General features: G+C 37.7%; 1 protein-coding gene across 1 annotated transcript in view; it reads left to right on the top strand.

The window, feature by feature from the left end:
• The window catches only part of LOC579328 (nose resistant to fluoxetine protein 6), a 42101-nt gene that overhangs the window by 13997 nt on the left and 14093 nt on the right, over window positions 1-14011 (top strand). Inside the window, exons 2-3 of the mRNA XM_030974144.1 lie at window positions 5093-5311; window positions 7527-7672. Of these exons, the coding sequence (XP_030830004.1) occupies window positions 5093-5311; window positions 7527-7672 (365 nt within the window). The remainder of the gene's footprint in view (window positions 1-5092; window positions 5312-7526; window positions 7673-14011) is intronic.

Genomic DNA, 14011 nt, shown 5'->3' with positions numbered 1-14011 from the left:
TAGCATGCGCAGCATCGAATATCGTGAGTACGTTGGATTAATGGTATAAAACGACATAGAAAAGCAATGTCATGGTCATTTAGATAATACAGTCATAAATGCTGCAGGTGTGTTTAATTTTTAGTAAAGCCAAAATGTCAGTAGACAAGATAGCATATAATTTAAGCAAGAGTTGTATAAGATGATTGTTCTCTTGATAGGCAATCTACGAGTACTTTCCTGAGTTCAATAAAGTTGAATCTAATTCTTTTTATAAATGGGGAAAAAATAAATTCTAGGTTTGCTTGTTTAAATATTACAAGCAGAGGTTGCATTTTAGTATTAAATATGTGATTATAAACCTGAATTAAGTTCAATTAGCAAAGGTGAATTTGATGAAATGGATTTGACTTCTGGTGTGTTTTATTTTTTAGACGTCGTAGTAACAATTCAATCTGTATAAAATAAATAACAAGAATGCATACAAACATTTAGCACGTGTAAATAAATACTTGTGTATTGCACTTAATTTATTTCTATGATCTATGCTCACTTAACCGCATGATATTACCACTGAATAATTACTTTATAGTGCCTGCATGATTATGTATCCTTTCACATACTTATGTATCTGTCATAATAAATGAAATGAAATCAAACTCTATAGCTACGTACTCGTAAGATACTCTTTCGTATTCAAAACGAATAAGGATTTATTTGTAACACACATGCTATATTTGTTCTCACTAATTCTAACCGGATTAAACTAACTGCTTTCTTTCATAAGCATCATTTAAACACACTTGTTCAATACGTGATAGCCAAAGGGACAAAACTAAGTCACTAGACCTAGTCTAGCAATATGAGCAGGGTGTCAAATTATCACCTTTGCTAATTGAACTTAACTCATAATGTTAATACTGTATCGTATTCACTACCAAAAAATTCAACCTCTGCTTGTAATATTTAAGCAAGCAAACCTAGAACTGATTATTTTCCGTTATTTTCCCATTCATAAAAAAAAAACTAGATTCAACTTAATTAACCTTAGAAAAGTACTCATAAATTGCCTATTAAGATCGAGAACATTCATTTTATATAACTCTTGCTTGAAATATATGCTATATATCTTGTCTACTGACATTTACTAATAATTAAACACAGCATTTATGACTGTATTTTCTAAATGACCATGACATTGCTTTTCTAGTCGTTTTATACCATTAATCCAACGTGTTACACACGATATTCGATGCTGCGCATGCTACGTACGTAGTAGCTGTTCCCGCTTCGATCAGACATGAATATTCCAGAGAATCTATACTTTCCCCGACCCTGCGTAATGAATATTCATTAAATGATAGGAATCTGGCCTCGCCGTGGTACGAAAAAATAAGACGCCAGCCGGCACGTGTCCCCTCCCCTTTTCAAAAGAGAGAAGCAAACAAAAAACAAGAAAAGAATAAAGTAAAATAAACACACAAACAATTTTCCTAGGTGTGGGTTATAGAGCAGGGCTTCTCAAAGTCCGAACTGCCTGGGAGTCACAGAACCTCCAATTGCCTTAATTTCAGGAAATTAAAGAATGTTGATAGTGTCATGGAAATTTGAAGAAATTCAGTGAAGGATTAATCCTTTTTATCCAACTCGATTCCATTCTTGGCAAGAAGTGCGTTCAAACTCAATAATGCGGGTATCATTGTGTCCAGTAATGTCCGGCGTGTCCTGATACTGCTGAATGAGATGGAATGCCTAATCTGAAGGCGCTTTGTTTGTGCTCTTTATAATATGACTTTGTGCTCTGCCCCTGGACCCAACTCGTTGGCTTCGACCCCCCCCCCCCCCCCTTTGAAAAATCCTGGATCCGCTGCTGAGAAATGTGGAGTTTTACCCCTCTCCTCTTAACTGAGTATTAATTGTTGTTCGCAAAATTCAAAGTGTATGATAATGGTACTTTGCGACAATTCGTATTACATTGGTCCCTCCATAGCAATTTATTCATCCAAATAAAACAATCCACGCAAGAGGCATTATGAAAGTTTTAAGAAAATTGAAACAAAAGTGAGCACTGGTTGAGTCGTGCCCGGCTTTCCAGCAATCATAATTATGATTGTACATTGTTCTACTTAAGCTGAATTGCTTTTATCACTCATGCGTGAAATATGAATCATATGAGTTGCATTAATAAATGAAAGAGGAGGATCTGAGCTTTACAAATATGTGTTGTTTATTAAATTTTAATTGTGATAAAACATCGATAATTCTCGGGTTCGTTTTTGGGGGACTCACTGTATAGTACACAAGGATCAAGTGAGAATACCGACACAGCTTACCCGACATAGCAACATATTTATGCGTATCTTTCTTGCTGCGTCGACGAGTCGACGAGAAGACTCCACCCAACAACCATGCTCTTAACCCCCCTCTCTCTCTCTCTCTCTCTCGTTAACCCCCCCCCCCCCGTTTCTTGTGTTTAATTTTCTCTTATTTTTTTCTTTTTCTTCTTTTCTTTCTTTCTTTCCTTTTCTTTCTTTTTTCCTCTCCTTTCTCCTTTTATTTTTCTCTTTCCTCTTTTTGTTTTGTTTTGTAGGGACTTAAAGGTACTATGTCCCTTTTGCAGGCCAAAAAATGAAAAGGTTAAATTCCAATGGCATTTGAAAGATAATACTAATTTAGAACTCCCCTTAAAAGAATGGGGCTTGAAAATGTCTTTAAGTGGGAAAATAACGACTATTAGTTGTCAAATCGACTTAGGAGCTATAGAGCCAAAAAGTAATAGTCTTGATTTTCAGACCATTGTACCGCATGGTCGTACGTTTTATGCTGCGCAAAGATTCAATCAGTTTAATTTTGGCCATTACAAGAAGTGGGTTATTGTATTAGACAAATCCTTTACTGCTCATTTTATGTATGTTATTACCAAAGAAGAAGAAAAAGCCAGTCAGTCACTCAATACTGACAATAGTGTCTGACAGTGAAGTCTAGCAAGTAAACGGGTTTTCTTGCATAATTTGAATATAAGGACACCGGTAACGTTTAAATTTCACAGATAGGATATACATGACATATTGATAACTCCTGCAAAGTTCTACAGAATTTGAGGTTGGCTGCAAAAGGGACATAGTATCTTTAAGTTATATACCATATTCAAGCTTTTTGTAAACATACGATATTGCACGATAAATTAAGTTAAGAAGTTAGAATTTTTAGATTTTAAGCCAAAATATGAAACGATATTGTGACCGTTAGGCGTTATGCGAACGGTGGCGGTCCCTATAATTTTTTTTAAAGTATGTTTTAGATTTGATCTTTGATAATAATGTAGAGACATAACCATAACCTAGCTAATATATTTGCCCCGCCCCTGTGGTGACGAAAAATAAAGTAAAACGTAACACACATATTATAATCCTATCGTAATTTGTCCCCCGTGTGGGAAATCTTGCCTCGCCAGGCAACCACCCTTCCTCCGATTGATCCCATCCTTGCTACGCCACTGAGTGGCTTCGATGACGAGAAAGGCCTATCCTTGATTGTTAGAGTAATTTAAATTTAGATCTAGCGCTAAGTAATAATTTAACACGGCAATTTCATAAGCTGATATTATATTAGAGCGTTTTAGAGGTGTAAAGATCGATGATAAATTCTCAACCGTAAAATCTTAAGAAATGAGTCCCTATAATAATATAGTGGCTTCGATGACGAGAAAGGCCTATCCTTGTTTGATAGAGTAATTGTAACTTAGTGCTAAATAACAGTTTTTCACAGCAATTTGATAAGCTGATATTTGTAGATCTGTAATAAATTTGCTAAAGGTAGATAATGTTAGAGCTGAAATGAAACATTTGCAAGCCTATGCCTATACACGTACACCATGCATGCTGATATAGGCAAGGATTGTACTCTTACAGCATAGGTCGTACATTTTGCGAAGGAGAAATTAGTAGGCCTACTTGGATATTATTGTACTCTGGTGTAGTGGTCGGGGCTTGCCCCCCCCCCCCCCCTCCCCAGAAAACAAATACACACCCGAAAAGGAGGTAAAGAAAAGTGCAAATAAAGGAAGAAGGAATTCAAGCCAATATTTCGGTACGGTTTGTGTGGCGTTCTATGGCATATGTGGAATTTCTTTCCATATATTACTTGAATGAAAGAAATACGTGTTTTAATAACATTTTCTTAGTTTTATAGGAGGGGCCATTTTTTCTCTCATATGTCAACCAGCTTCCTTTACTTTATAGGTTTATACAATACGGAATTTCTTCCACAAGGGAAGGGAGACAATACTGCAAGCAGGCAGGGATAGGAATCGGGAATGGGATCGGGGGGGGGGGGGTGGGGGCAGGGCTAACGAGAACTTTTAATTAAAAAAAGATCAAGAGGCTTCGAAGTGTCCTAGAAGCTAAAATTCGAATTTAGAAAATCATTTCACTCCGTTGCTACCCTCTATCCAATAATATAAACTTAAACTTTAAAAATATTATAGAAAAACTGTAAGCCATAATTTGCAGAGATTCAATCTTGCCATTTCAAGAGCTGTGGATGAATGCTGGGGTCAGTTTTTCTTTACCTGGAAAGTGTTCAAAAATGTCACACCGCCCTCACAACCCCCCCCCCCCCAAAAAAAAAAAAATAAATAAATAAATAAATAAATAAATTAAATAAATAAATAAATAAATAAATAAATAAATAAATAAATAAATAAATAAATAAAAATGGAATTTTATCAAAGATGTTCAAATGTTTATTTGAAATAACGCTACCTCTCCCGGTTAAGAGAATGGGTGAATAGTATTGTTTGGATATATGATCAGCCTGCTCGAAAATGCAGAGATGCAGACTACAAAGCTCCAAAGATTTTATCAGCTCGCACGCTACGCGACCGCGTACAATAAACCACATCATTTACCGAAGGCGTCGCGAGAATGGAAAGGTATCATGTGAATTTCAATGTCTTCTTATTGATACCCGAGTTGTGTTATTGTGTTCCTATTGTACGGTATGGTATGGTTCCTCAAAAATTTGGGGCATTACCCCCACTAATGCCATGTAGTGCGTTTATTGATTCTTTTGATTTTTTACTTCATCAGTTTATTTGCTTGTATCTCCTCAGGTATCTTCATCATCCTTTCAATGGCATGCTGTCTCTCTTCTGCCCAAGCATCACTTGAGAATGATGACATCCCAAGCTTGATCATGATGTCATTTTGGAATGATTGGATAGGAGAGAACATTCTACCATCAATCAGAGATGGAGAGGCATCTAACGGTTCACAATGTTTCCAGGAACTTGAGAAAATATTCACAGAAGGCGGAAAGAAGCGAAATATAAGTAAGTTTGACATTGGGAAGAAATTCGAAATTGATAATTATTACGTTTCGCTTCCTTTAACTTTCTTGTTCGCTCCATTCCAATTTGGTTTCTAGTTTGGTGTAATACATTTCATTCCTATAATCCCAAATTCGATTTAATTGTCACTATTATCGTGTTTCATTGTCTTCTAGTTGTAGATGCGACTGGTAAACCATCTTCTGGTACACTTGAGATTTCTATTTAAAAAAACACCATCTTACTTGTTTTTATATCCTCCAATCCAAATCGCATGTGTCTTCTGTATATTAACTTTTAAACCAGACATTGCATTGTATTTATCTAAAATGTTTAATGCACTGTTTAATTCCATTACTGACCCGTTCAATGTTTCATTCGTTTCATTTCATTTCGTTTATTTCCATTTCCAACAAAATAAATAAAGTACATGGGATTGCATTGTACATAGTAAAACAATGAAACTTAACAACATATTTGTAATTGGTCCACAGTGTATAATAGGCATATAAAACAGGTTGGTCATGGAGGGGACTGCTGAAAAGCTGGGCTTGTAGATTGCAGCCCCCTATAACTTATAGTTGCAAAAATAGTATATCAACAATAAAGGAACGCACAAATACATAAACCAATTAAACATAACATAGAAGGAGTGAAAGGGACAGGGAAAGAAGGGAGACAACGAGAGAGGGCAGGGCTCTTACCTATAACACACATAACACAACACGGGCCGACAGGGATACGGATGGCCAGTACAAAATGAATCAAAATTTCCAAATGTATTTTATTGAGTTAAATAAATTTAAAGAGAGAGAGCTAACGGTTGATAATTACGCAAAAAATATTTTTTTAATTTGAATTTAAAAGAATTTAAACTGGGGGCATTCTTGATGCTAACATCAAGAATGGTACATAGCTTCGGCCTGCGTAAGTGAATATGGATTTAGCATGTAAAGTTCTAGTTAATGGCAGATGAAATTCGTCAGATTGGCGCGTAGGGTATTTGTGTATAGTTTTATTTTTGATGAATATTAAATTGAAGGCTGATGGTAGCGTATTATTATTTAACTGGTACATAAACTGACCGAGGCTATAACGATATAAATCATTTATTTTCAACACATTATTTTCAACAAATAAAACGTCAGTATGGGATCTCCAGGAAGTGTTACAAATAACACGCATAGCTTTTTTTGTAGAAGTAGTATTCTATGAAGATAAGAATCGTATGTATTACCCCAAACAATTATACCATAATTTAAGTAGGGCAAAATTAATGTCGAGTAAAGCATTAGTAGGGAGGAGGTTGGCAGAAAAAACTTAACCTTATTTACAATCCCTATGTTGCGAGAGATTGTTCGGCAAATGCTATCAATATGACATTTCCATGAGAGTTTATCGTCTATTATCAGACCTAAAAATTTCATTGACGTGACGGCTTCTATGTCAGTATTATCTAGTTTAACATTATGTGGTAAGTTCCCTATAGAATTGCTGAAGAGCATACATTTTGTTTTTTGTAAATTTAATGATAACTTATTAGCTCTTATCCATTGTAACAATTTGTCTAATTCAATATTTAGTGTATTGACCAAAAAATCAGGATCTGCATGTGAGAAGAGCACATTCGAATCATCTGCAAATAAGAGGAAGGAAAGGATATTAGAGGAATTTCGGATATTTAGAAGAGTATCATCTGCATATAAAAGACCTAGTATTTCGGCGCATAATAGACGATAATAGAAAGATAAGAGCTGACAGGGGATCTCCTTGATGACATCCTCGCTCTATTGAAAATCTTGGAGACAGATGTCCATTGATTAATACACAGGATTGAGCATTTTCATAGAATACATTAACCCATGTTACAATAGAGGGACCAAACTTAAAAAAGTGCAATACTTTTGTAATAAAATCATGAGAAATAGAATCAAATTCTTTTTCAAAATCTATAAGCAGCAATAAACCAGGATGATTTTTCATAACTTAATCACATTTCTAGAAAGTTCACTTCTGCTCTTTCATATGACACCTCAATCAGGAAAAATTAGCTAGTTTTACAGGCCTATTAATGTATCGGTGTTTTAACATGATATCTATTATACGAAAAACTTACTGGGACGTCCGGTGTTCAGGCTACTTTTGGACAGACTAGCCTGGCTAAAGGTATAAGATGATTAATGAATTCAAATTGTCTGGCTTTAATTTCTCTTTCTAGTTGTAGATGCGACTGGTAAACCATCTTCTGGTATCCTGGAGGGTAACATTGCTTGGTTAGGTGACTACAGACAGTGTATAGATACAACAGATCTTCACTATTGTCTCATTTCAGCACCAATACAAGTACAGTCAGTCAGCGATCGGGTAGGAAAATAATATTGACCATACCTTTCGGATATCATCGACATTATTGTTTGTTTGTTTTTGTGTCTGAATTTTATTTCTGTGTTCAATAACGTTATTCAAAATCATCAAATATTAAAGAAATATATATAAACACATTTTCAGACATTACCATAAAAAAATCCTCTGGACGGCCATGCATTATGGCTCAAGGCATGGCACACAGATGATATTTTTTAAATTGGGAACCGGGGTAACATGCAATAAATTATTGAAAATTTATTGCATTTTCTGTTTTTTTTAATTTATGGAAACTGCCCCCTACCCTAGCCCCCGCCGCGTACAGTCATGGTTCAGTGACAAAGCAATGACCTCGTAACGGTGAGGCCCCAGGATCAAAACCGTGTCGATGTGCTATATATTAGCAGTGGCGGATCCAGGGGTGGGCCGAAACGGCCGCGGCCCCCCCCCCCCCCCTATTGGCGAAGCAAAAAAAATTGAGAAGGAAAAAAGAGAAAGAAAAAAAGAAGGAAAAAAACGGGGGAAAAAGGAGAAGATAAAAGAAAAGAGAACAAAAAAGTAAAGAAAAGAGAGAGAGAGTTCAAAAAAGAGGAAAGAAAAAGAAGAGAGGAGCCGGGGAGAAAGAAAGACAACGAAATGGCACTAAAAATTAGTGACAGTAACGACGAATAAGGGAAAGACAAGGGGAAGGGGGGGGTGCGTGAAGGCGGATGCATTGAGGGGAGGGGGGGAGGGGTGACTGGCCGTATTCTTATTTTTAGATTATGCGAAACTGAGTCGAAATTATGCTTCTTTTCAAAACAATCTTAGCATGCTTGTTTATGTTAAGCCGGAGTGCATGAAAAGGTTAGTGTAGAAACACTTCTGAAAAGGCCGCACCCGGCCCCTCCAAAGAACGGCAGAATGGTAATCTATAAATTATGGGGTCATTCTTGATGGCTTTGGAGTCGTTATGAAGGAGGGGGCCGGCCCTACTCAAATGGTAGTGACCGTAACGATGGATAAGGGAATAAGGAGGAAGGGATGCACATGCAGGCGCGTACGCAGGGGGGGGGGGGGGGGGGGGGGGAGGGGGGAGGGGGGGAGGGGGGGGAGGGGGGGTCGAACCCCCCTCAAATTTTTGTCAAGTTGTCAAGTTGGTCCTGATGTGTATAATGCGTAGACCAGGGATTCTCAAACTTTTTCTTTGACGGTCCAGAAGCGATTTCTATGAAAGCTGTAAGGTCCGAAATGACACTTGTATACTGAAGATAATGAGGCTTGTTTTTGGTCTATATCTGATCCAAGGAGAATTGTTACAGTTTAAAAAATCAGAACCGCCAGTGCTTCCACTCGTTTAAATAGAGTTTCCTGAAAAAGAACACCCAATATCCTGGAATTTGAAAGAATTTTCTTAAAACTTTCAAAATGCCTCTTACTTGGATTTCTTATTTGGATGAATCGCTATGAGTTTAGATCCGTACAATATGGCACAGCTTTAGGGGCCTGGGAGAGCCCCCACCGGGGGTTCCGGGGCGGAGCCCCAGGATGCTCTCGAGTTAATTTGACTTTAAAGAGCAAGTGTTTCTAAGATATAAAGAGAAATTATTTCTTCAATGAAGTGAAAGAACTCTTGAAAATGAAATAGCCCTTTCATTTCATTTTAGAAATAAACTCTTATCCATCCCTTGATATTTAAATTGCACTGCTCCTACTTCGTGCTTTTTTCACACTCTCCCTGATCTATAAAGGGTGTTTTCTCTATTTGATCATCAACAGAAGCAAAATGCTAGGCCACGAACTTTTCGAAGCGTGACCAGATTCTAAGTATGCTTAAATGGGGGCATTGATGTATGTAGAAAAAACAGGATTAAGATCCCATGCAACGCTTCGAAATTTAAAAGAAGAATAAGAAAAATAAAGTTGAGATTTCACCTTTATGTCTAGACGTTGCATAATGCAATTCGTTTTGGTATTATTTTTAATTCCATCTCAGAGTGATTATTTCTTAAATGAAGTGAAAGGACTCTTGAAGATAAAATAGCCCTTTTAGTTTCATTTCATTTTAGAAATAAACTCTAATCCATCCTTTGATATTTAAACTGCACTACTCCTACTGTGTGCCTTTTCACACTCTCCCTGATCTATAAAGACTGCTTTCTTTATTTGATCATCAACAGAAGCGAAAGGCTAGGCCACGAACTTTTCGAAGCGTGACCAGATTCCAAGTATGCTTAAATGGGGGCATTAATGTATGTAGAAAAAAAAACAGGATTAAGATCCCATGCAACGCTTCGAAATTTAAAAGAAGAATAAGAAAAATAAAGTTGAGATTCAACCTTTATGTCTAGACGTTGCAAAATGCAATTCGTTTTGGTATTTTATTCCATCTCAGAATGATTATAGAAGTTATTTTTTAAGGATAATAAAGATAAAGCTGTCCGGGTTTTTAAAGATAATGCGTCAAAACAAATCGAACAAGCTGTTTATTTCTTTATTCATGGTCTTTTTCTACTGTTTATCTATTTTCATTGCCAACCCTCGAAAACGAATTTAGTATGCATTTCACAGAGGAAGTTTGCATAGGAGAACTATATATATATATATATACAAATTATTTATTGGGCTTTAGGGGCCTGGAAGAGCCCCTACCAGGGGTTCCAGGGCGGAGCCCCAGGATGCTTTCGAGTTTATTTGACTTTCAAGAGAAAGTGTCTCTAAGATATAAAGAGAGGTTATTTCTTCAATGAAGTGAAAGGACTCATGAAAATAAAATAGCCCTTTCATTTCATTTTAGAAATAAACTCTAATCCATCCCTTGATATTTAAATTGCACTGCTCCTACTTCGTGCTTTGTTCACACTCTCCTTGATCTATAAAGGGTGCTTTCTCTATTTGATCATCAACAGAAGCAAAATGCTAGGCCACGAACTTTTCGAAGCGTGACTAGATTCAAAGTATGCTTAAATGGGGGCATTGATGTATGTAGAAAAAAAGGATTAAGATCCCATGTAACGCTTCGAAATGTAAAGAAGAATGAGAAAACTAAAGTTGAGATTCGACCGTTATGTCTAGACGTTGCTTAATGCATTTCGTATTGGTATTATCTCCCGTCTGACAGTGATTAGAGACGTTATTTATATGGATAATAAAGATAAAGCTGTCCGGGTCTTTGAATATAATGCTTCAAAACAAATCGAACAAGCTGTTTATTTCTTTATTCATGGTCTGTTTTTACTGTTTATCTTTTTTCCTTGCCAATCCTCGAAAACGAATGTATTATGCATTTCACAGAGGAAAGTTTGCATATTGATGAAACATATGGGCGCAGGCCAAGATTTAAACCCACTCAAGACTGTGAATTTGGCGCATCTTCACTCATCTTCTTCAACTAGGAAATGGACTTCTTTGTAGCCTTAGGACAGGATGGTGAAATAAAATTGATAAAAGAACATCATAATCAGATTATCCGACCCCGGAAACCCCATGAATTCATCAACTTTTATCATACTGGTCCTTTTCCTTTTGAAACTACGCTTGACCTTTAACTCGGATGGCGGCCATTTTTATTTGGCCAATATGGCTAGCATGACAGCCCCAAGGAGACCTGCAATATTGATACAAGCAACATCATAATCAGATTCTCTGACCCAGAAAACCCCCTTACTATATTATTTTTTTTATCATTTTAGCTCTTTTCCTTTTGGAACTACTATTGATCTGTAACTATCAAATGGAGGCCATTTTGGATTTGACCAATATTACCAGTATGACCCGAGGAGATCTCAAATCGATGAAAGAATATCATAATCAGATTCTCTGACCCCGAAAACCCCATAAATATATAAACTTTTATCATACTATCCCATTTTCTTTCGTAACTACACTTGACCTGTAACTATCAGATGGCGGCCATTTTGGATTTGACCAATATGACCAGTATGGCAGCCCCAAGGAGATCTTAAATTGATGAAAGAATATCATAATCAGATTCTCTGACCCCCAAAATCCCATAAATATATAAACTATTATCATACAACCGCTTTTCCTTTTGGAACTACGCTTGACCTTTAACTCAGATGGCGGCCATTTTGGATTTGCCCAATATGGCATACCCAGAGGGTACCCTTCTTGGCGTCCGGAAGAAATCGTAAAAGTATGGTATAATCTACCTCTGGGCCAAATTTGGTGCTTTTAGAAGAATCTGCACCAAACAACCCCTATTTAGCCCTAACAGCCTCCACTATATTGACTATGTATATGTGTGGACTAGAGTACGGACATTCGGTGCGGCAGGCGGACTATTGGTGCGAGACCTCTTCCGCACGGATTGTCCGTCAGACATTTGAGGCGCGCACGGAATGTCCGACAGGGACATTCTGCGCGGATAAAATCCGCACCGATCGTCCGCTCTCGATCGATCTCTAATAGTCGGACGATCGGTGCGGGTTACATTCTACGCGGTCACACCGGCCATACGTAAATGGCAGTGACGGTAACGACGAATTAGGAGGAAGGGGTGCATTGGGGATGATCATACTATCATTTTAGAGTGTGCAATCTGGGTCAGAATCCAGCATAATATATTTATAAAAAAAGAGGTTCACATAAAAGCACTCATGATAAAGCCGCGCCCGGCCCCTACAACATCATTTTGGATTTTCAGATGATGGGGCGGGTGGCAGGGGTAGGGGGCAAAGTTCGCCCCACTCTTCAAGTACCCCCCCCCCCCCCAAAGGGCCACTTTTACTTTGTAAAGAAGTGCCCCTTCCCCTTTTTAACTCGGATAAGCGCACATTTCATCAACACATGTGCCCCCTTTCCTATCTGATAAGGGCTATTTAGAAAAATGAGGCCCTTCATAAATAAAAAGTGTCCCTTTTCATCTCTGGTAAATGACCATTTTCATATATATGAAGTTAATTCGTTTCACTTCAGTGCGCTCTTCACCTCCGATAATTGCCCCTATTCGAATCTGAGAGATGCTCATTTTACCCCTTCCCCTCCTGATAAGTACTCTTTTCATCTATGATGGGTGCCCATTTTCACCTTTGCTAACTGCCCTTTAATTTTGAATCGTGCCCCTTTTCCTTTCTATATAGGAACTTATCCCCTTTTCATAAATGCCCCTTTTCACCTCTGATAAATCAATTTCGGATGGATGCCCCTTTTCCGTCGACAAATGCCCATTTCCCATACTCATAAGTGCCCTATCTCATTTCTGGTGAGTGCCTCCTTTCAGGTGTAAGAAGTGCCCAGTTTGAACCTTTGATAATTACTCTTTGTACCTTGACACATGCTCCTTTTCTTTTCTAATAAGTGTCTTTATCCCTTTCGATATGTGTCCCTTTAACCTCTCATCATCGGGGGGGGGCACGGGGGGGGGGCACGTACCCCCTAACCTGCTCATCATTAGTCTTGCACCTAATTTAAAGCGACTAAGAGTAATTTCCCCTAAAGCTCGCTCGCTCGCATTTATAGATGATACAATTATGTGTCACTTTAAAACAAATGTTTTTTCAGTCTTCCGTGATGCTTATAACCCCATCATGATTTGTTTTTTTTTCCTCTTTATAAGATGTAATTTTTCACTCTACGACCTCACAGATCTTACATTTTTTTTCTCGCTCGCTTTGCTCGCTCGCAAATGAATATTCAGACAATCACACTTAGCCGAAACTGTGATGCTTAAGCAATAACTTGTATGATATATAAAGAAAAACAAATATTGAAATCGTCCCTGATAATGGGATCACAATGAAAGGGTATTATACCAATGTCTACAAAAATGTATATTTTCGCTTTGAGATTTCGCTTTGTAGGTGCCCTTTGTTGTTGGTGCTTTCCACTTTGGAAATAGCTCCTCCGCCCCTGCTTACGCATTAGCGCCAGCGTTAATTTCACGCTTGCGCGCACAGGGTGTGTGTGTGTGTGGGGGGGGGGTTCCTCTCTAGCTCTGAAGCTGATTTTTTTTTTTTACCTAGATTCGTGCGATTCGGTTAATACTTTTAGAGGGAGTCTGAGGGGTGATGTGCCCCCCTCTGAAGCTGACATTTTTTGGATTTTTGAAACTGGATTCGTGCGTTTTGGTTAACAGTTTTTTGGGGAGTCTGATTTGATTTCAAAAGTTAATGCGTGATGGTGTTGCAGCCTCTCTTTCCCCGAAAATTTAAAAATTACCAATATGCATTTGTTATATCTTATCTCGTATATTTTGGTGATAATTAACACTTTTCACAACATACATAAGCTCAAATTTCCGCTCACTCGCCAAATTATTAAACCAGGAAATAGATATTGGGGCAAGAGGCTTCAGCCCCCACTGATAGAAATGTCAAAAAAAATTGCGCGCGAGCATAA

Source organism: Strongylocentrotus purpuratus, unplaced genomic scaffold, assembly GCF_000002235.5.
Source record: "Strongylocentrotus purpuratus isolate Spur 01 unplaced genomic scaffold, Spur_5.0 spur5_scaffold_7, whole genome shotgun sequence".
Classification (NCBI taxonomy): Eukaryota; Metazoa; Echinodermata; class Echinoidea; order Camarodonta; family Strongylocentrotidae; genus Strongylocentrotus; species Strongylocentrotus purpuratus.
This window is presented reverse-complemented; position numbering and strand designations above follow the sequence as displayed.